Source organism: Onychostruthus taczanowskii, unplaced genomic scaffold, assembly GCF_017590055.1.
Source record: "Onychostruthus taczanowskii isolate IOZ18803 unplaced genomic scaffold, ASM1759005v1 scaffold5, whole genome shotgun sequence".
NCBI classification, from domain to species: Eukaryota; Metazoa; Chordata; class Aves; order Passeriformes; family Passeridae; genus Onychostruthus; species Onychostruthus taczanowskii.
The window spans coordinates 4022483-4045704 of NW_024502568.1; the positions used below are offsets into that span (position 1 = coordinate 4022483).

The following is a 23222-nucleotide window of genomic DNA, read 5'->3' on the forward strand; positions in this document are numbered from 1 at the left end:
CAGGAAGTATTGCTCATTTTAAAATTGATGCAGAATTATCTTACAAAAAAACTATGACGAACAGTGGACAGAGCTTTTCCCTTTTATTTTAATACCTTGAACAAATTATTCAAAAGAAGCAGCCAATGTGTCACCAGCTGAAACACATTCAGTCACAGGACTGAAGACATAGGGGTTTGATAATCCTGCCCTCACAATTAAAGAGAATCTACATGATTTTTTTGTTTTTTAGTCAGGCATAAAAAGAGAGAAATTTATGACAAACATACCTGTCACAGCAAGATGATAAAAAATACTAATACAGTGAAACAGAACAGTGAAAAAATAAAATACAGTGAAGTTTTCCCCTGTGTTTAGACTTTCTAATTTTGTAAGACAGTAATAACTGGGGAGTATAAAAATGGCCATGTTGGCTCAGACCAAAACTCCACGGAAGCAAGTATCCTCCAGCAGTTACAAATGTGCTGGATAATTAAGTAAGAGGACAAAAACAAAACAACCGGAGAAAAATAAATCTAAACAAAACAGAGCAAGGTGAAATAACTTCTTACAACTGTATACACTTAACCTACTTATTTCATCAGAAATGCTGAAGGACAAGAAGGACCCAAGCACTAGTCCTCATAGAAGGTCTCGAGAAGGAAAGCAAGGGAATGAACTGGACCAGAAGAAGTGAATTAAAAGAAAAGAGACAACAGGTGTTCCTTGTTTTTGTTTGTGAATAGTAGTAGGATTGTCATTTCCTGAAGCAAAACTCAGGTCCCATAAGAAATCCTGGGGGGGTGTAACTTCATTAAGCTTAGCTTTTCCCTCCTCTACACTGGAACATGAAGAGATTATTATATGCTCATGTCTCACCTGTACTGTATATTCAGCAGTTTTATTTTCCAGGCTACATGATTTTGACCTTGCCCATGTTAATGCAAAGTGCTGTCTTTAATGCCTCTTTAATTTCAAATCTACACTTTTTGATGTACTTTATGCCATATCAGAGAACCATAATAGACTTCACCATGTAGCAAAACCAATGTTTTATTTCATTTATTTCAGCCTAAGATGGCAAGGATATAATCATACCTGTTTCTCCATCCCACCAATTGCCTGGGTAAACAGTAAGCATTTAAAAGATTGAGACATAGGAGGAACAGTGTCTCTCAGTGTTTAATTAGAGAACCAAAGTAAAAATAACCCTTATGCATGAAACACATTGGTTTTAAAGTTTGAACAAACCTAAGTGATTTTTAAATTGAAGTCTGTAAAACATCCTGATGACTGCTCCTTTATTCTTTCTGAGTATACTTGAGATTACAACCTTTATCTATACTTACAATTTTATTCTAAATCTTAACCTAAGAATGTCTCTTCCTTTGGATTTGTGACTGGAAGACTGAGCTGTGTTATTACCGGGATGAGACACTGCTGACAGTCAAATCTTCAGGAGGAGGCCAGGATGGCTTTGTCCACCGCAGAGGCAGGGAGGGATTTTATTCAGAAATTCAGTGGAGGCAGTTAGGCTAAAACCAAATACTTTTGAAAATCTCATTCTAGTCAGGCTATTTCATCCTCTGTTTTGCTCTATTAGGTGAGCACACAGAGTTTTGGGGTTTGGTACTACACCTGCCCCACCCTAAATGATGGTTAAATAAATAATACATTGGTCAGCCACCATGCTGGCCCACCAGCCAACGAGTATGGCACCAACAGCAGGGGTCGTGTGGGAAATCAAAGGAGACAAGAAGTGAAAAAAAGAAATTGTGTGAGTTCTTCCTGCCCTTGGTTTGTGTCTTTTTTTTTTTTTTTTGGTGACTCCACCCACATCATCGCCCCATTAAACTGTGGCCAGGGCAACCCTGAGAACTGTGCATGTGAGCAGGAGCATCTTCAGCACATTAGAGGACTTCAAAGCATAACACTCACCATTTCCAGTAACAAAGTTAAAACTGTGAGTTGTCCTGTTCCAGAAAAGTCAGAAAATTGAGAAAAGCGTATTTGTTTTACACATCACATAGGTTCTTATTTTCATGATGATACTTTTAGTCTCTAGCTTCACATTTTCTAATTTCTCTTTGATGGTGTTACAGGGTCTTTGCACTTCTTTTTTTTTTCTTTTTTTTTCTTTTTTTTTTTTTTTTTTTTTAATGAAAGATCAGGTTATCACACAACAGCAAGAAACAAGACTGAAAATGAACTCTAAAGCCTGGTGCAATAAAGAGTGCACTGTGAAGAGCTGGCGACACCTCTGTTGTGTGACCCTGGGTAAGCCTGTGCCTTTTTGCTCCCTTTCTGCTGAGTAAATAGATGCCAGAGGGGCAGCTCTCTGTGTACCAAGCTCACATGTGAAAGCTGCTGAGACAGTGAGATCACAGAGACCTTTGCTTTGGTGTCATCATCCTGGAAAGACAGAAGTACTGAATCAAAGGCATCAGGTCTTTCATGTGAATAAAGTGCTGATCCCACAAGCTCTGAGGCCTCTGCTGACTGGCACTGCTGAGCACAGAAGAGCTGCCTTTCCACCAGGTCAGCAAACAAAAGGTGCTGTTCCAGTGGTCCCAGAGGCTGATGCCACCTCTGCAGGTTCCCATGAGAATGTCAATCTCCACGCTAGCACAAGTGCTGACCTCAACCCACCACACAGATAATTTTGTCTTGATGATGACGTAGAAACTTGTGTTATATTAGAGAATTTGTAGCTCCAGTTGTTGGGCCTGGAGCACAGGAGGAAAGCAGCTACCTGGGTTTGCCAAACACCTGTCATGTGAGTTGGTGTTCGTAGAAGGGAAGCTACACAAATGACTCCATTTCCTAGCTGGAGGAGGATTCCTGGCCCTCGGAGCATCTCTGCCCCTCCTCCTAGGCCCTGCAGAGAGGACAGGCTCTCTGACAGCCCCCGAATGCTGCCACAGCATCCAGCAAAGGCAGAGCCACTGTGCCCCTGGGGACAGCGCAGAGGGCGGAAGGGTGAGCCCAGGGAAGGAAGGAGTGGGTGGACTGCAAGTATGCACAAATATGCATGACTCTCCTCCCACCTTCTAGTGGGTCTTACTGGAGAAATTGTTTTAATTCCCCATCTTCTGCCCTTTCCAGAGCAGGGGGAGAAACTGAAGCCCTGTGGCCCAAATTACCCCGGTCGCAGGATTGTCGCACCCTTGGGCTGGTCATGGCTGAACACTGTCAGCAAGGACAGGACTGGCCAGCAACAGAGATAAGTGGCACCTGAATTTCTTCAAACTGGTTGTGTCCTCAGATTTCAGACATCTCCACAGAGTATAAGCTGTCAGTGCTGGATCTATTTTTCCTATTCTGTTTTTAATATTTTGGGAATATTAATTTATGCACCGTTTTCAACATCTTGAGTAGCTGACTCCACATACTTTCCTTACCAAAACCCAGCCACCAAAGGTAAATGCTCATTTAGCTCATGCAGATGCTGGCACTGGATTCAATGGGATCAATCAGAAAAAAAAGGAAAGAAAATGGGCAGGATGAGTTGTACTCTTTACAATCAGTGACTTGACTGTCCTTGCACTTCTGGAGACAGGGCAAAGTTCAGACTTGACCTGAAATTCTGCAATTCATTTTGTTTAGATAATTGTAAAAATATGCCAGTCTTCCTAAACAGACACACGTATCATATTGCTAATGGTATTACTCCACTGGACACAGAGGCTGTTGTGCAACTCACTCACTAATTATCCAAGAGGGCTTCAGCCAGTCCTGCAGGAAGCCATTCCCAGCCAGAGCAGGTGAGGGACCAAGCACTGCTTGTTTGAGTAGCCCTTCTTGCTGGTGTCACACTTGTCTTTTGATTATTATTTTACTGATTTTGATAGAAATAGTAAAGCTCTCAATCTGTGAGTAGAGCCTGATGAAATGGAATGTATCAGGGGAGAAACAGAGCTCCCTGTCTCATTTTTAATTCCTCAGGTTGTCTCAGCGGTCCCAGCAGTGCTGCAGCCCACAGAGCATCCACTTCTAAACCCAAAAAAGATAGAGGTGGATTAGAAATAAGTATTAAATAGTTCTGCTGCATTTATGACAAGATATTCCCAATGCAGATCTTTTGAGCACAAGGTACCTGGCACTGGCATACCCACATCATATATAAGAGCTGAGGTGCAGGTTAATATGTTGTCCATTCTGACAGCCCTGCCTGGGTAAAAGGGGCTTTTAGAGCTAGAGAAATCTCTAGAATCATCTTATCTGCTCACCAGACATATATAATTTGGTCCATTTCAGTTTTGCCATTTTTTGTGGAAAACTTTTTTTTTCTTACTACCAGTGCATAAAGGAAATATTTTAAAAATGCCCAAGCAAGGGGAAAAAAAGGTCCTATAAAGAACAAACTAAAAATAAGAGAAGAAATGGAAATCCAATGGTAGTTTTATCTCCAGTTTCAGCTACCTTGACAGAAAGAATGCAATATTTAGATAGCTTTTGGCCATCTAGTCAATTTAAGCTATTTTTGTACCATTAAAACCTGATTTATAGTCTAGAACTTATCTACTGTAATAGAGCCAAATGAACTTTAGAGATCAACCTGTTATAAAATTATCAAAACCAAAGGTTTTAGGCAAAAGACAACTGATCCCTCTCCATAGCAGCACAAGTGCTACAAGAGGCAGCTGTAATGGCATAAATGGACATTTTATCAGCTTTCTGTCAGGGACTGACAAAATCATGTCAAATGAGGCATTAAAGCTCTAGTTTTGAAAAGTGTGATAAATACCAGCCAATCTACTGACATAATATATAGTGAGTCAAATATTTAGTTTTGCATTAAATCTAAATCCAACATTAGAGCATTTCCTCTTGATTAAAAAGGATAAAATGTAGATGTTATTTTATGCTTCAGTTCCCACATGTAATTAATGCTCAACATTCAGAGCTCTTTCTTACATTATAAATGTGTTAGTAAACATGTCAAGGAAAGAGGGGAGGCACAAAGGAAACAAGTGCAAAATCTATATGCTTAATTCATATTCCTCCATTTGCAGTGGCTAATATGTTATTGCAGAGACTATTTGCAGACACTTGCCCTGCCAGTGAGCAGCTAACTTCCCTGATTGCTTGTATAAACAGTCTTCCAGATCAGGAGACAGACGTTGTAAGGGAGTTCATAGCTAATTTAATTTTAGTATCATTAGGAATTAAAAGCAGGGCATCAACAGATTCACAATAAATGTTGGCTAGGCAATGTAAACATTGCATGATGTGACTATTAAAAGCCTTAGTTAGTATTTGTGAGTGATCCCATGGAAAGGTTTTGCAGAAAGTTTATCATCTTGAGAATAAGATGTATCAAGTAAGAGAAGAGATTACTGCAGAGATATGATGAAACATTTCAGTGGTTTTGTATCGTATATTACTGATCTTAGTGGACAAGGGAAAATTCTGCTTTTAAATATATACATATGTATAGGCTAGTTAATGACCTATTCATATTTAGAAATAGAATGAGACAAATCCTCATGAGTCACTGAAATATCTTTATTCATTATACATTCTATTCCCAGCATTATGCTTCAGCTGATTCTTGGAAGACGAAGAAGAAGAAATTTGAGAAATGTGTTTTATAAACAAGTACGATGACCTTAGACTCTTGTAGTTTCAGAAAACACTGCACTGTAATTGCTCCTTTTCTAGAGAATATGTTTTAGAAAACTTAAATGCAATCCAGTGCTGTGTAAGCTGGCATGAGCTCAAATCAATTGAAAAACAAATGAAAAATACAAAATAAGTAAACACCTGCCAGCTTCATTTTAGGAAATGTTGACTTATTTGTTAGGGAAAAGGTCTCTCTAGGCTTGTTGAGTTTGACACATAAATCAGCACTCCTTGCTAAGTTTGACACATAAATCAGCATTAAGTGCAATCTGCAGGATTTGATATAGCTCATGCTACCAGAAAAATAGTTTTTCCTACTCTGAAGAATATGAAAAATCACTAAGAACAGAATAAAAATATATAAACACACAAACACAACAAAAAGAAAAATACAAACTAAGGAGACCTTAAAAGGTGGAGTTCAGGATTAAGTATTCATTATATTCAAGAAAATTATACCTTGATTCTTCTATTTTACTTCAAAAATAGAAATTACATGGATTATTAAATGGATGGCTGTGTATCAATGTGTAATCTTCAGGGTGCAGGTTACAAGATATTTGGCACCTAAGAAGCTGCATCAATTTCAATACTAGTCAAGCACCTCAAAAGTTGTTTACCAGGAGTAGCAAGGCAGCCTCTGCCAGTGCACAGGTCTGCAAGGGGGAGGAGACTGCGCACAGAAGTGATACCCTCATACAAGTCACCCTTTTGGTGGGCAGATGTTTTTATTCAGTTTCCTCATTTTCTTATCTCAAAACCACAAAGACCCTAAGCAGAACGATAGTTCAGAACAGTTCTGCAAATATTTGGCCCCAGGCACTTTCCTGAGCTGGCTACTCCTATAGCTTCTCCCTGCAGGATCTCCTGGTGCACAGGGCTCTGCTCGCAGGAAACCTTCCAGGCTCTCCTTTCCACCAGGATGGCTTTTCTGGCCCACTTACCAAGTAGGAAGTCAACCCACTGTTGATATAAGCTATCACCAAGAATTACCTTTGAATCAGTGCTTAAAAGGGTTTAATTGTTCCTGTAAAATGTCACAGCCAAATTTGCTATCATTCCAAAAACTGCAGTGGTAAACCAAGTTACACAGGCACTACCCTGTCCAAAAATGAGTTTGTGCTATTTTAACCTGAAAAAAGGCTGCAGGACCATTTTGGACAGACTGGTTGATCACAATAACACAGGCACAACAAACTTCTCTGGCTTGACAATATGAGTGAGTCTTGGAACAGCTCCACACAGCTTCTACTCTTTCTGCACAATTCCACAGTCAACAAACAACAGTGCAGAGCCAAAACCTCCCCCTCCCCAAACCCTAAAAAGGCAATACCCAAAAAATGGAAGACAAACACAAACTCCAGACTCTGAGTAGTTTTGCCCTCTAGAGACCTAAATCAATGTTGTTTTCTTAAAAACTGGGGTTTGTCCTTTTCATGCCTGCTGTCTTGTGTTGCAACAAAAAAATACTTTCTGGCACTTACCTAATATTAAGGAAGACTCCATGTGAATATCTTCAAATTTGGGTTGGTACCGTAATTTACTTCACTGCCTTTTGCAGAATGTAATTGCCAACTTACATGACATCAAAATGCAACACTAGCAGTTTTATTTGCCTTGCACTTTGCACTTCAATTCACATACCTAAAAACCTAAGTAAGAACCATACCAGCAGTTTAGGAGCTACTGATAGATGGGAACTTCAAGCAATAATAGGTAATTGTAGGAAGATAATTATATTTCCCAAGAAGTTTGGAGGCATGTGCTCCAGGCACATTTCCTTGCCAGTGTTGTGTGCTTCTGTCCTCTTTTCATATTTTGACAGTCATTTTTCACTCCAAAGAGATTTTAAATGGCACATGGACTGGCACAGAACCAGAACCCGACATCAGTCATTGGGACTATCCCCAAAATCTTGGTGCTACTGAATTTCTTCTAAATTATTTCTCTACTACTACTATGTCTCATTAACCCTTTGTGAAGGGGGAAAAATACAACCCAGCACTTTCTTAATTTCTCATTTTGGGACTTGTTCATAGCCTCGTTACATCTTTGCACTGAGAGAAAAACGTGTCTAGCTCTTTTCTGAGAGTCCATCAGGTTCATGTAACTGAAGTCATTGCTTGCAGGAATGAAGAAATTCATCCCAGATTCCTTCTGCCTGGAAACCAGTTGTCTCTCTCTGAACTGATTTAAAAACCAAATGAAGTGCACGAGGACAGAACCCTCGCCACACAGGTTTTGAGAAAGTCTTCCTACATAACTGTATGACCATTGACTGACCACTTACCTTTTCTGGGACAGGTGTCCTGCAAAATGAAAATGTGGTAACCTGAAAGAATGTGTTCCTGTGATGATTGGAAATACAAAAATGCCACTGATTGCTAGCAGTGCTCATGTCAGTGCTGTGCACACTGGCATATAGAATCCAGGAGGTGCTCTGCAAAGTCCTCTATCACCAACTTCCAAAGTAACAAGGAGAAGCCCAGGCTGAGTAGTCCTTGGGCTGCCAGGCTGGCATCTCCAGCATTTTCACAGCATGGGGCTTCTTCCTCCACAGGGATGCCAAATGCTGTCTTAGTTTATATTTATTCTTAAAACAACCTCTGTTGTGTTACAGGCACTGAAAAATTTCTTGCATTTGAAACAGCTTTAATATTAAAAAATCGTTATTTCCTACTTCTATTTTCCACCCTGTTGATAAGGTTTGAATAGAAGAAACCTTAAAATATTTAGAAGTTTCAGGTTAATTTAAGCAAACATAAAAACACATTTCATATCCTTCTTTGCCCTTACATACCTGGTGCATGGTAGTAGCTCAAAATCTCTCACATGGAGAAAGCTTATTCAGATGCTAAAAATATCACATGTTTACACTTGTAAATCACCATTAGCAAACGATTTTCCTAATGCTTTAGACAATATAGTAGCAAAGTGCAGCTGCTTCAGCCAGAATGGTATTTTAGTGATTTTTAAGAACTTAATGAGATCAGGTAATTGACTAGTGAAGCTAAAAATTTTACCTTCAATTAAACAATCAACAGTTCAGTACATCAACATAATCATCTTTGCCCCTCCACCTCTATGTTATTAAATCAATATGTGGGTAGCAGTTGTCTAAGAAACCACTTCCTCTGTGTTTCTAAACCAGTGTTCAGCACCCATTTTAAAGCATTTATTCAATCTGTCTGGTGTAATTTGCAAATAATGGAAAGTATGTAGTAATGCAGATTCCGTAATCAACTAAGAAAAAATAAGGCCCTAATCTATTTGTTATTTAATGGCATTATTTATCCTACATTTGTTCTGGCGCGACTAACAAATAACTTAATACTTTACATACATTTTTAAGTGTCATTATGTGTGCCTTATTTGCCAGTGCTATATTATTCCTCACATATATAGGAAATAAGACTGTACAGGCTGTGTTAATGAATTCTGCCATTGATAGCTCAGGAGACAGTCATGAGGAAAAAGTATCATCTTGGAAAAAAAATACAAAATACATGTGTGCCTCATTTGCCAGTGCTAGATTATTCCTCACATATATAGGAAATAAAGACTGTACAGGTTGTGTTAATGAATTCTGCCATTGATAGCTCAGGAGACAGTCATGAGGAAAAAGTATCATCTTGGAAAAAAAATACAAAATAACAGAAAATAATTTTGTCAGGAAACCCCTTCTAAGGGTTATATAAGAGCACAGCAGTCTCATTTTGGAGTGGTTGATGATGAATCAATATAAACCACCCTTCCCTACCACAACTGTGCATGTAAAATATTTATTACTTCAAGCACAGGGAACTTCTGCTGTCTTGCAAAAGACTCCGAAGCTGGCCAGTTGCACCCTACCACACATGACTTTCAGAGGAATTCTGGTGTCATGTCATCCACAGGCCTCTGTGGCATAATTCTCTTCTCTAGAAAAAACATTTGTTTCCCTGTGCAGGTAGCATTTCTTTCATTACAGCAAAAATATCAGGTGAAAGTGAAAAAGGGAGAAAAAACTGTACTTTTCTGTGTAAGTTTTTAAATTAAGACAGAGATATATCTTCAAGTATACTGATATTCACCATCTGCACTTTCTGTGAGTATACCCTGACTGCCCAGACACACCCAAAGGCTGTGGGGTAGGTGTAGCTGGTGGAGCAAACCAGCACCAAGCACGAACCATATTCATTGTGAGAGTAACCCGGGCAGAAAATGGGTGTCTTTTATTCAGCTATTGCAGTGTCAGCATTCTCTTCCCGTACCAGAGTATGGGAAATGGTGAACAACACAAACACTATCTGCATACATTTCTGACTGAGATTTTCAAGAGCAACTAGTGATCTGATGGATCTTCAGTCCTCCCAAAACAGAGTTACCATAAAGAGAAATGATTTTGGGGAGGTGCTGTACGTCTCCTGCCTGTTAACAGAGGTGAGTTCAGGTGGCAGAAACAGCCAAGAGCTGCCGTCTTTGCTGCTGCCGCTGTTGCTGAGATTCCACTGAATCAAATTAAGATGCTTCACTTGGAGTAAAATGCTCATGAAGTTGCAGGGGGTATTGCACCAAGGAGACAATATTATAACAGGTGTATTAGTGATGACCCAGCCAATGTCTGAGTGAGCCTCCAGGGCCAAATGCACAGAGAAGGGTTTAGCTCTGCAGGGCAGACCCGATCCATCTCCTAGGGATTGTACTGACCCCTAGTTTATCCCAAATTTTACTTGGAAAGCTTGGAATGGAAAACTGCAGTCTGGTCCCTGACAGACTGTCAGATCAGTCTCTACCCTTTACCCAAAACAATAATTTTCCATTATCTGACAAACTTCAGAATAAATTTTCTCCACTGCCTGCATCAGAGTGCCGTGGGGCTGCAGAGCTACTGTCCCATCCCATCATTTTAGCCTCTGAGCCCCTGAAGCCTCTGCTACTACTCTGCTACTACAGCTCAACCCCCTTGGCTGCTCTCACCCTGACTTATTCAGCCCCGTGTTTGTTTTCAGCCAACAGAGCAACTCATTCGCAGTTCCTGCCCACATCTAACTGGCACTGACATGCTCAGAGAGATAAATTTAATCTGGTGTCTTACTACCATGGAGCCCAGAATCAACCAACAAAATGCCCTCAATGAGCCAAACTTTCTCTGAAGTGCTGGTGGGGCTGCAACACCCATCAGCCAAAATGAACCGAATTAGTGCAGACCTTTTCCTTGAAGGGTCATTGTCTCCAAACTCCTTACAGCAACTTGGGCTAGTTCCAAGGTACATTTGGGAAGAACTTCCAGGATAAGTCCCTGGAAAGCAAGTCACTGGTCCATCCTTTTGCAGAACTTGGTCCTTCTATACCTTAGGACTACAACAGGTCTCTCTGATGTACTTTGTGTGCTCAATTAGGTTTTTGGCTGTGTAAGAGGGTTCCTTATTACACAGAGAAGGAAGTGGAAGAACTGATGTGTATAAAATAAAGTTACTTCTTCCCCTTTTAACCTCTGATTTTTATCCTGATAGCTGCAGTAAGTCACTGAGATATAACTGCAGGGTAGTGGGCAGTCCTGACTCATTTTAGAACAGCTCTACCCTCATGTGGGTGTACTCCAGGACAAGAACTCTCAGTACGTCTAGACTAGGAAAAAAGTTGTGTTTTTAAAGATACTAGCTAACAAGGTTTGACTACCATGATTTGAAAGCTTGCATAGACAGGACAAGTCAAATGCTAAAAGGTGTTTAAAAGTGTTTGCTAAGTTGTTCTAAAAATATAACTTTTATACTTGTCTAGACAATGACAGAATACTCCTTACCATGGCATGCCCACTGCAACAGCCAAGAAGTATAATAGCATACGAAAGGATCAGCAAGAATTTTCTCCACATAGGACTTCAAAACAATGGCACAGATTGAAGTGCAGAGAAACCCAGAAGGGTCTGTCTAGACAACAAGGGAAGAAGGATCTCTTTTTTTCAGCAGATTTAGCTCAGTCAGGAACTCCTTTTTTCAAAAGCAAGACCTACTAAGAGTCTGCTGATATCATCTGCCAAGCTTTAGCAGGTCATATTCTGGGCTCCTGGCTGACTGCAACTCAGCCTGCTAAAATCGTGTTAACAGTTTTGAGGTCTGTGTGTCTGTCAGATGGGATTTTTAGTCCTTAAATAAGCTTGATTGAATTAGGCCTCCTGGAAGTGACCCCATCCCTAAGGCTGATGAGATGGCAGCTCATTTTTCATGCCCTTTCAATCTTTTAACCCAAATCACTTGCCTAAACTGTACAACAAATGCGAAGTTCAGTTTGTCTTTAGCGTCAGTGTTTCCATCTGACTGTGAGCACCGATTAATTTCCTACAGGCCAACACAGCAACTCGTTTTGACTTTGACTTTGTTTTCACCGAAATGTACTCAGACAAAACCCTTGAAAAATCTGCTCCTTTGAACAGCTACTTGAAAATGTCTAGCCCACATGCTTGCACACATACCCATTCTAACAATTGTCTTGTAAAAATTCAGCAGATTAATTCTTAGTCATTAATACATATCCTTACGCTGGTTTGCTCCTACCAGTGAAAAAATCAGAACATCTCTTTCCCAGAATTGTGCTACTGTCTTTGACATCTTGAACAATACTTTCAGGAAAGAAAAAAAAAAAAAAAGAATGAAAAATGAAAAAGCCACTATGACAATTCTAAACAAGGATAAGCACAGCCTCTCAGACTATTTAGTATCAGGCTCTGTTTTGCTGTGTAAAAAAAAAAAAGGATAAATCAAAACAAACAGAAACAAAACCAAATAAACAAAACAAAACAAAACAACAAACTCTAACAAATCTATGAGTTCTATTTATTATTAAGGCTTAATGACATAGGTAGGTATCAATTTGATAGGAAGAAAGATCTACCTCCTACTTAGTCCCATTAGAGATTACGTCTTCATAAAATGGGTGGGTATCTAACATTCAGGGGGAAATTCACTAGTCACCAACTCAATTGAAAGACTCCACCAAACAATAATTTGCTGTTATAACTCGAAGTGACCAAAGTAACACAGTCTGGATGTGCTTGAGACTCCCGGGGTTTAGTAGTCATTTGTCAATAGCTCTCAGACAATGGAGTTGTGAAACGGAGCCACTTAAGTTAACATGATAAGGCTTTTACACGATTGTGTAAAGTTTTTTTGGCCTTGACATGCACCATCTGAAATATTTTAGAAATACACATTGATTTCCTGTTTTGGATAAATAGGAATAAGCAAACCTCCTGTGCTCAGGAGGCCTGGAGCCAGTCCATGATTCAAAATAAGACAGAGACTCAACTGTCAGCAAAGGCATTTTGGTAAGCTGTTGTCACCTGGACAAAGTCCTTACTAAGCCCAAACCACTGCTAAACGTTAATGACAAGTTGATCTGAATCAGATCACCATGTTCTGACCTGCTGTTCATGCTTTTCAAGTTTACAGCTCTGTCTGTCTTGGTACTTTCTCGTGTGCTAAAATAATGTCTTCAAAAACGAACATTTTGCATATATATGCACACGCACACACACACACACACACATATATATACACACACATATATATATATATATATATATATATATATATATATATATACATGCATAGCTAAAAGACAATAATATCCATGCACGGATTTTATTGTCTTATTAGTTTTCTTTTTTGGTCATCTGACATTTGACGTCTGGTCATCTAACATTTAATAGCAGATGTCTTCCAGGCCTAATACCATTTCTTGTCATCCACTAAACTGAGTGGATGGATAAAACTCCTTTTATCCGGTATGACCAGAGGAAGGTCCTTTTCAGCGAAAGCAAACAATTAGCAGCCCTGAGTTATTATTTCCTATTATTGTGCAATAGAAGAGGATCTGGACATTTCAGTGTGAAGGATTAAAGTGACCTGCTTTGCAAACATCGCCTGTCCGCCTTCCTCCTCACCCGGCATCCGCGAACGCGCAGCCCCACGCGTGTCCCGGCCGCGGTCCGGGCTCGGCTGCGGGGGCTGGGCCGGGCCGGGCTGCCCCGGGCGGGCCCGCGCTGCGCCCGCCGCGGGCCCGGCACCGCGCTGCGCACGGAGTCAAAGTACACAGCCGCTCGGTCGATAGCCTATTAGGCTAGAAACAGTTCTGCATATCAAAGGCCGACGGACCTAATGACTAAAAATATAAGTACCTGACCCGGAGGATTAATCACACACTGTCAAGCTGAAATTGGTGCAATTCTTCCAATCATTAACGTTTTGCTTACAAAAATGTGCTTTTCTGTTTGTTTTTCTGCTAAATGATAACCATTTTCAAGTTGAATCGGCTGATAAAAAAGTCGAAAACAAGACGGGAGTTGTGCTGGAAAGGTCATACGTGCCAGTTCGGCATGGAATAGCCAACGGGCAAACAAACAGGACAGAGCAGGGTGGCACGGAAGGGGCTCGAAGGTTTTCCCGAACGGTGTAAAGTGCTTTGGCTGTTTTTCTCCTGCCAAAGAGAAGAGACTGCCCGTGGAGGAACACTCGTCCGCCCCACCGTGGTCATCCCCACGTCGGTCTCCCCCGCGTGGAAACGAGCTGGGGAAATTAGGGACAGCTGCTGGGGGATTATTTCTGACCGGCAGCTCGACGGCTCCGCCGGTGTGTTTTACCTCCCTAAGAACCCCTCCCCGGGAGGGCGGGTGAGCAAGGACATATCGACTGCCCAGCCTGGGTTACAGCGCTGTTTGTCACTTGTCGCGACACCCTGGAAATCCACATCCCTGGCCAGGCTGCTGCAGACGGCGCATCTGCGCTCCTCACCTGCGGAGAGCCGTCAAATCCCTGCCACGGCGGGGAAAGCGCCTGGGTTGGCTAGCCCGGCTTCCCTGGACCCCATTACGTCCCCCGGGATGCGACCCCGCGCAGTTCCTCGGGCAGAGCCCCCGCCCCGCCCATCGCATCGGGCCCGGCTGGCTCCCGGCTTGTCCCGGCCGGGGAACTCCGGCGTCAGCCCTCATGGAAGTGGGGCTTGCCCGGCGCGCACTCTCACGGGCCGCCCTGTTCCACGCGCGTTCCCATCCCCACGCGAAGGCACAGCCATAACACGAAGTCGCTTTGAAGAGATGACGCCAGTTTCGTGCACCTTGATATCGGTCGGGACAGATAAACAGATAAAGAAAAACAGGCGCGGACGGCGACTTCCCGAGCGCTGCCTGCTCTGCTCCTGCCCTCACAACCTCACACCCTCCCCCGCAGCTCCCGGGACTCACGGTGGGCTGTCCCGTCCCCGTCGGGATCCGCGTTGAGTGAGGCCCGGGACGGCAATCCGAGCGAGGGAAAGCCGAAGGATGGAGACGGGATCTCCTCCTCAGCACATCCCCGCTATGAGCTTGCCTGGGCCCTCAGAGATTCCTCTCGTGGCGCTCACCGCGCTGGGGCTCGATCCCGGCGCAAAGGAGCCCCAGGACGCCCTGGAGCGCCCGGGAGCTCCCTTTGTCACGGGCGGCGTTCAGCCAGGGGCCGGTGCCCGCTTCCCGGGGCCGCCGTGCGAGCGGAGGGCGCTGGGCCCGGCCACGGCCCCGACCGGAGCAGCTCTGGGGCGGCCAGAGCCTGTGCACGGGCAGGGGGCACAGAACCTCCCGACCACTTCTGCTTGTCGGGCCCCGTTCATGAGCGCGGTTTTTGGATAAACCAAAGTTAAAGCCATTTATTCAGAAAACTCAGCTGATATTTCTGAAAGAATTAACTCACTTAGAAGCAACAGCTTGTCTGCTCTAATGGCCATCCTCCCTTGCCAGTCACTTGTTGCTATCTAAAAGCATTTCTTGGCACTAAAAGCCTCTGTGACACTTGGCCGGCAATCCCTGTCCCCTGGGTGCTCACTGTGGCACCTGGAGGGGCTGGCTACCCACGCGGGTGCCCACCCAGGATGCCCGCTCCCGGGAGCCATTCTCGTAGACCGGGTTCCGTGCTCCTTCCCCGAGTCGATGCAGCCATTTCGGAGAAAGGCCGATGAATAACCACTGTTGACTCAGGTGGGTCAGCGTCTGCCCCGGCTGGGGTCGATGCCCGGCCCCGAGCAAACCCTGCCGGCCCCGCTCCTCCTCCAGCCCGCACCCCTCTCCAGCCCCCCAAGGTCAGGGCGACTCTGGGGTAAACACCCACGCTTCCAGCCTGGGATTGCCAGCCAGGTTTTCCTCCTCCCGCTACAGAGCCCGTTCCCGTGTGGGCACAGGCACGGGCAAAACCAAAACATGGGTGGGAGGCTGAAACGCAGCAAAAAAATACAGCAGAGAGCCCACACGAGACTCCTGCAACCGAGGGTGCCCAGAAAGCTGCGGGGTGGCTGATGGCTGGCACAGTACTGAGGGAAAAGCTGCTTACAACACACCTGGCAGAGGAGAGGCTTGGGTTTTCTCCTGCCAGTAACTGGACAGCCAGAGTGGTGAGTGTTGCAGAGTTTAGGTTTATTTCACAGACATGTCCATCAAAAATTAAATACCAGGTTTTGCTTTTTTTTTTTTTTAAAACACTGAACAAATATGTACAAAATATGAACAATGTGAGGTATAAAACCACAAGACTTTTAAAGAAAACTAGTATGTACAGAAGCAGATACGTGTACGATAGGCATTATCTTCCCACAGCTGTGTGCCTCACTTATGCCCTCCAGCTGATGCCAGTTTCTGTCCTGCAGCAGGGCCCTATCACTCCCTGCATTTTCTTCTCAAATATGAAATGCATAAAAAACAGTGCTAGAGATTTTAAAGGAGAAAAATATTTTTTTTCCACAAATGGAACCATCCAAACTGTGAGGCAAAATTCTCAAAAATCTGAGAAGGCACATTTCATCTCACACAAGAAGAAAAAGGAATCTGACAACTCTACCTGACAAATGGAAGGATGTCTCAGTAGAGAGCACGTAAAAGGGTGTGAGTATAAGGCACTTCTCGGGATGGTCAAATCCCTCCCTATTTCACAGAACATGTTTCTCTGCTTACAAAGGGCGTTTAAATTAATCTATTTAAAGTACGTTTGTTTACACATATAAAGGGCTTAGTCCTGCAATCCATACTCACTTCCACACTAGTTAGAGTTTTGCCTGATCACTGACAGCAGCTGATTCACACCCTCTCCACCACCCTGTAAGGACAGGGTGCAGGATAATATTCCAGTTAGAACATTGATTATTGTACAAACATATCTTACAAATAATTAAATACAAACCATGGTCCTTTAACCAAATTAGAGATGCCAAAACTGAACTGTTTGCAGAAAATACATCTTTCTTTCTCTGCTTGTTATAAAATCAGTCTCTTTGGTGATGCTTTTTTCTTTCAATGTAACAGTGAGTTTTTCTCCTGTAGCACAATACTCTTTCAAACCAGCCCCTGGTAAAGTGCAAGCCGAGTTAGGTCCGCTCTCTGCATGGGACTGTTAGTGGGCAGCAGTGTAAAAGCCTTTATCGCCTTCAATGTCCACTTCTTGATCAGAGTCATCAGAGACATCTGACTCCAGGTCCTCCTGTGAGGCTGGTGAGGGGGTGTACTGTGAGCCATCCAGAGAGACCTCCTTACCCTTCTGCTCAGGGCTCTGGCAGCTCTCCGGCCTTTGGTCACTGTGACTGTCAGCACCTTCTACTTCTTCTTTTTTGGTGGCCTGGGGGTTCTCCTGCAATGAAAGAATCCTGCTTGGTACAGAACTAGAGGCCACAGGGACAGAGGCCCGGGATTTCCAGCTGTGCTGTGTGGGAAAACCACCTTGCAGAAAAAGGCAGGTGTCCTGCTGCCTCCCTGGGTCTCCTGCCTATAAACCTGCCCGAGTGGGACAGGGCTGGGCGAGGGCTCTGATCCCACTCCCTCACAGCCACAGGGGCTGCTGCCGTGAATAAGGCTCCTTGGCGATGGTTATCGCAGCCACTTCAAAAGAGGCAGGAGCTGCTGGAGCCCAGGAACCTCTGAACTTTTGTCTTTAGCAAAGCAAATGTTTATTATGAGTCTACAAACACCGACACACAGCTTCCTCCTGCCCTGATCTTTCTTTAATTACACCCGACAGCAAGAGGAGGGAGGTTGAATCCATCAGTGGTCCAAAAGCAAATGGAAAAAAATTACTAATTAAGCTAAAACTCAACATTAAAACACTCACCACTAAAACCAAACCAAAACCCTGTCTGTGAAGGAAAGAGTAGCCCTGTGTTGGCACCTGTCTGGAGAGCCCAGTCCCCTAAGGGGGCATGAAACGCTACGCAAAAGAAAAAGCAGGCAGAGACACGTACCCATGATACAACCGTGCGGGCTTGGAGAAATGGATGTGACTGAATGAAAAGGAGGAAATGACTTAAAATGGCCGAGATCCCAAGCGAGCTCTCCGGACACTGTGGCATGGGTTGGGCCCCAGGCAGCCTCTTGTCAGAATAATAGGACTTTATTAAAAAATCAACTGAAGATTGAGCTAAACTCAGGCGAAGGTCACAAAGATTCATCTTGAGCATTGTACCATGATTAGTTTATCTTTTTTTTACTTTTATATTAAAGGCAAATTTGCCAGTAAAACATGTGCATCCATGTCACACTTACTGAAGCCAGACTCAGGCCAAAATGTTGGAATTTTTCAAAAATATTTGAGCCAAAGGACCTCAGTTTTGCTGAGTTCCTATGTGCCATAAAAACCGCTAAATAATTTTCTGCTTGAGCGTGATTTCTAAGGGAAGGGAAACTGCTTTAACTTCTTACGCTTATACACTGTAACTGCTTGTGAAAGGAAGGTAAAAACTACTCAATTTTCCATGTGGCTCCTCAAAACAAACAAGGTGTTTATACCTGCTTTCTCCCAATGTTAGCAAAATACATCTACTTGCATTTATTAAGAGAGGGCATTTTAAAACACCAGTTAATATTCTCCAAAAAAAACTGCCTAAGTAATTTACTGACAATTACTTATCTTCTCCACGTTAATTAGCTAAACAACATATGGGTTTACAAAACAATTACCGTGGAGTTTTAATAGGTGGTGTGTGAAAAACGGGCATAATTGATATAGGAACTGCATTAGAAGCTTTTAACGTTAGTGCTGCCTGAACGAGCCCTCATGGATTCCAGCATGACTATTTGTCTTTTTAATCAAGGTGAAGAGGTTAAACAGCCTTTCAGATGACTTCTGCATACAACCTGGAATAGGCGAGCAGGGCGTAAGATAAGACAATTAAAATACTTATTTCTATAGAAACAGAAACATCTACGTACCTGCTTTAGACGCCTCCATTTGGCTCTGCGATTCTGAAACCAGGTTTTGACCTGAGCAACGACAATGAGAAAAGGCGCGGGGTAATCTTGGAGCCAGTTAGCGCCCAGAGCCTTACCCAAGCCACAAGCAAAAAGCAAGAACCTGCCAAAAACCCCTTCCCGCCGACCCTGAGCCGGCCAGGTCGCCGGAGCGAAGCACCGACAGCAGCTGCACGGCGGGGCCGGAGTGCAGGGGAAGGGGGTGCGGCCCCCCGGGGCGGAGGCACGGCCTCACCTGCCTCTCGCTGAGCTGCAGCATCTTGGCCAGACGCTTCCTCTCCGGCGGGGAGAGGTATTTCTGCGTCTCGAACTTCTTCTCCAACTCGATGGTCTGGTCGTTGGAGAAGCGGACCTGCCCCCCCTTCCTCTTGTGCAGCGGCCGCTGGATGAAGGGGCTCCACAGCAGCGGCTTCCCTACAAAGACAGGCACAGCGCCGAGGGTCACCGGCCGGCCGCGGACACGCGTGGCTGGGGAGCCCCGGTCCCGCCCGGCCCAGGCCTGGTAGCGCGCCGGATCCGGGGCTCGCTAATTTCCTTCGCCTGATTTTATTTCTCTCAGTTCCTACTCTGATCTTTCCCCTCTTTGATTTTTTTCCCCTCCGCCAAACGGAGAGACCAGTTAAAGTCACTTTACGGGCTTTGGCAACATTTCCGTCAATGTGTTTCCTGTTGGTCTATCTCGCAAAGAAAGAGACAAAAAAAAAAAAAAAAAAAAAGAAAAAAAAAGACCTTTGCTTCCTTCTGTTCTTTCGCTGCGATGCCCTAAAGAAACCGTCTCCCTTTCTCTGAGCCAGTGCCCGGGTCCCTGCGGAGAGCGGGGACATCGCGGGGCTGGGCAGGGGTGATGTGCCAACAGGAGGGCACTGGGCTTCTGGGAAGAAGAGCTCGCATGTCCCCCACCCTCGGCCGGGGGTTTGCCCGCCAGAGGCCGCGGGGTGCCCGACAGGCTCACCCGGGGCCGGGTGAGGGGCGAGGCGGTGCAGGCAGCGACACGCCGGGGAACCGGCCCCGCTGCGGAGCCGCAGCCGCGTCCCGGGGCAGGAGGCTCCGGCCAGTGCTACTGAGTCACGCTGTTTGTCTTTCTGCCTGCACCCTTTGCAATTTGCTGCATTGTTTTTCGAGATTTTGCTTGCGTCAGGCTTTAGTAATTCTGGTGCAAAACAGCCTCAAAAAATAGGAAGCAACTGGTTATTTTAGCTGTCATAAAGTCACATCCCACACAGAGGAAATGAACAATATCAGAAAAACGGATCCCGGCTATCAGAAGTCGAGTGTTTCCTGAATTTGTCTGTATTGAGGATGTCGATAAAGTAATCAGCAATGTGCACGACTCCCGGGGAAGAGCCTGCTTCAGGCGGCCAGGAAAACACTTAACAGCTTCTGAAACCAGATTTACTCCTATCGAGAGCTCAAGGTTTCCTGTATGAACGGAAAGGGTCAGCCTCTTTCACTGCACAAATGCGGTGAGTCAGGTCCAGTTTTGCAATCACTAAGAACAAGTGCTGCAGCCCGGGCACGGGGCTCAGCCCCCGCAGAGGGGTCGCTTCCCCCGGCCAAAGGCGCGAAGCAGCCGCCGGGGCCCCGACCCGGCCCGGCCCGGCCCGGGCCGACCCGCAGAGGAACCTCGGGGGCCCCACCGAGTGGAGCCGGCCTCCCGACTGTTTCTCAAGTCATCCGCAGGAAAGACTGAGATCTGCCATGCGATCTCCAAGCTCAATTAAAACTCCCCACCAAAACCACACGCGACATTACTAAGGACACTCTCAGAGTCACTTGGTTTGAAGGAAAACAAATCTGAGTCACCGCGGCCGCGCACTGTGGTCTTGCTGACAGACCCGGAGCACGGCACGTCTCTAATTTACTGTAAACCAGACGGGGGCTGGAGGGAGCCCGGGGAACACCGAGAAGCGGCGGGGCGGGCGGGAAAGGGGACCGCTTTCGGGCACTTCCCATTTACCCCTGCCCCGACGGCGGGATGGGGACGGGACGAGAGCTGCACCGGAGCCGGGGAGGGCGGAGGGGGGGCACACGGCTTACCCAGGGGGTCCTGCCGGATCAGGGCGTGCGCGTAGTCGCCGACGGCGCGGGGAAAGGAGTAGAGGGGCCCGGCGTAGGCGCCGGTGCCATAGGTGGCGGCGAGGTGGTGGGAGAAGGCCGGGTGGACGGGGGTCGGCTCGTAGATGGGCGTCCGGTACGGGGACACCAGGCTGGTGAAGGAGGAGTTGGGCGACGGCAGCGTCGGCGGCGGCGGGGCGGGCAGGGAGTGGGGGGCCGGGGCGGCGGCCGGGCCGCGGCCCAGGATGTCCTCGATGTAGAAGGGCGTGGGGTGCGCGGGCTGGAGCAGCGGCGTGGGGGCGTACAGCGGGACGCCGACGCCCAGGGCGGCCGGCGCCGCGCTCGGCGGCTGGTACTGCATGGCGCGGTCGCCGCCCGCGCACCCCCGCGCCCCCGGCCGCCCCTGCGGAAAGCCGGCCCCGACCGCGGCGGCTGGGTGCTGGCACCGCCGCCGCGGGTTTCTCTGGGCTCGGGTTACCCTTCGATAGGTTTCTATTGGCGCGGGGCGGAGCCCGCGTGGTCTCTGTCCCCTTCCTGCCACGGCGCCGTCTGGCCAATGAGCCCGGCCAGGGAAGGGGGAAACCACCCCCCGCCGGCAAACACTCCCCCGCCTCCTCGAGCGAACTCCCCGCGGCGCCAATCAACCACCGCCGGGCGCGGGGGAGCCCGGGCCAGCGGGGCGCGATCTGTCGCCCGCCGAACCCCGACGGCACAGGGGACCCGGCGCCTCCCGCAGAGATTCCCGCTCCTGTGCCGGCGCACGGCACAGCTCGGGCTTCCCCGTGGGGGTGCGCGCTGACCCTGCAGCGTGGCCCTGGCGCGCACCGAGGCAGGAGGCAAGAAGCGGACGGGCACCTCCACCCGGCCCGGGGACCTCTCTTTTGGAAAGGTCCGCGCGGGCGCTCCGCCTGACTGCGTGCGCCGGGAACGCCGGGGGGAGTGCGTGGGCGGCGGGGCCGCTCAGGCTGCTGCCCCGTGCCCAGGGCCGAGAGCACGGCGCGGCGAAGCAGGAAGTGGCGCCGCGCTGCTCGCGTCCCGCCTGGCACCGACGGCCGGCACCGGGCGGCTGAACGGGGGGCGATGGGGCGGCCGGGGCCGCGCGGGGCTGGGGACCCAGTGCCCGACAGCCTGGGCTGGGAAAGCGGCATGACGGCCCGAGCAGCGCCACCTGGGCTCCATCGATTAGATTTTTTAGATCCCGCCGTGTGATCCCCCTGCTCCGCAGCCCCCCGCGGGAGACGCGCTCCGTCCGGGCGTCGCCGACGCCGCTCCGCGGGCCGCCCCTCGCCAGCACCGCTAGGACTTGGGCGAGGGGTGGTGGGAGGTGTGAGGAAGGGGCAGCGACCCCCGCTCTGCCCCTCAAGCATCCGGGGCCTCGCCCCGACGGCAGCGGCTGGCGCAGCCGCTCCTTCTCCCTCTCCGTGCGAGCGGAGACGACAGGTGCAGCCTGCGCGACCGCGGACCCCGCCGTGTCCCGTCCCTCACACGCCCCCGTGCTGACAGCGAGCACGGAAAGCTGTTAAGGAATAGCAGGTGCTGGTGTAACTCTGCTGCTTTTTTTTATTATTATTATTTTTCCCTTAAAAAAAAAAAAAAAAAAAGAAAAAAAAGAAAAAAAAGGAAAGGTCTGCAGTTCAAACCCACGAAGATCTTAATAACTAAGAGGCTCAGAGCAAGACGAAAGGGTGTTGGTGAAATGAAAAACAAAAAAAAAAAAACTTTTTAATAATACAGAGAGGTTGAGTTTTCTTTTTCTTTACATTGTTAACAAATGCCAAAACTCACCTTTAAAGCGTGGTCTTGTGTCTTGTAAATATCAGGTACACGTAAAGCGAGCTGACAGTTTTGATTATTTTTTCTCTGTGTTCAGTCTCCCAGGCATTGCTCTTTCCAAGGGGTTTAGTTAATGTTTTCATCTGGAAGTGTTGGATTTGCAGCTTGATTTACTTAATAAATGTACAGTAAACCGATGACCCGTTGCCCTCTGGAATAACGACGTGCATGATATGAGGCAGCAGAATGGAGGGCCCCCACAATATTTTACAAGCTGTCGATTCAAAATCTTGAGAACAAGTTTATGCAGAAAGAAAAAAAAAATGTTTTGCTGTATTGAAAAACAAATAAATAGAGGAAGAGATTTTTCTTTTCTGACTTTTATACAAGCAATAGGCCTTGTTAAAAGGAAGTTTTAATGACACAGTTATTACATTCCACTACCACTGCATAATCCCTAACAAGAAAAATGAAGCACTTAATTTTGCAGTTCTACAGAACCGCCCCTTTCAAATTCAATTGTTAGACCTCAGCCTTCCTCTTTCCACGGGTTGGA

The 23222-nt window shown here is 46.3% G+C and overlaps 1 protein-coding gene across 1 annotated transcript; it reads right to left on the reverse strand.

Moving 5' to 3' along the window:
• Positions 1 to 16004: 16004 nt before the first annotated feature.
• HHEX (hematopoietically expressed homeobox) lies at positions 16005 to 21366 on the reverse strand. The gene is made up of 4 exons (XM_041415367.1): positions 20876 to 21366; positions 19074 to 19252; positions 18800 to 18850; positions 16005 to 17225 (listed from the first exon to the last, which is right to left on the reverse strand). Exons 1-4 carry the CDS (start codon positions 21252 to 21254, stop codon positions 16992 to 16994), a joined length of 843 nt encoding a protein of 280 aa, XP_041271301.1. The 5' UTR covers positions 21255 to 21366; the 3' UTR covers positions 16005 to 16991.
• Positions 21367 to 23222: the final 1856 nt, after the last annotated feature.

What these genes read in the sequence shown, in the direction of transcription:
- HHEX (XM_041415367.1), bottom strand. Translation starts at nt 21,254, where the DNA reads ATGCAGTACCAGCCGCCGAGCGCGGCGCCGGCCGCCCTGGGCGTCGGC. An exon ending in TGCAGCTCAGCGAGAGGCAG is followed by an intron (nt 18,851 to 19,073) that starts GTGAGGCCGTGC and finishes GTCGTTGCTCAG; the next exon opens with GTCAAAACCTGGTTTCAGAA. An exon ending in AATGGAGGCGTCTAAAGCAG is followed by an intron (nt 17,226 to 18,799) that starts GTACGTAGATGT and finishes CTTTCATTGCAG; the next exon opens with GAGAACCCCCAGGCCACCAA.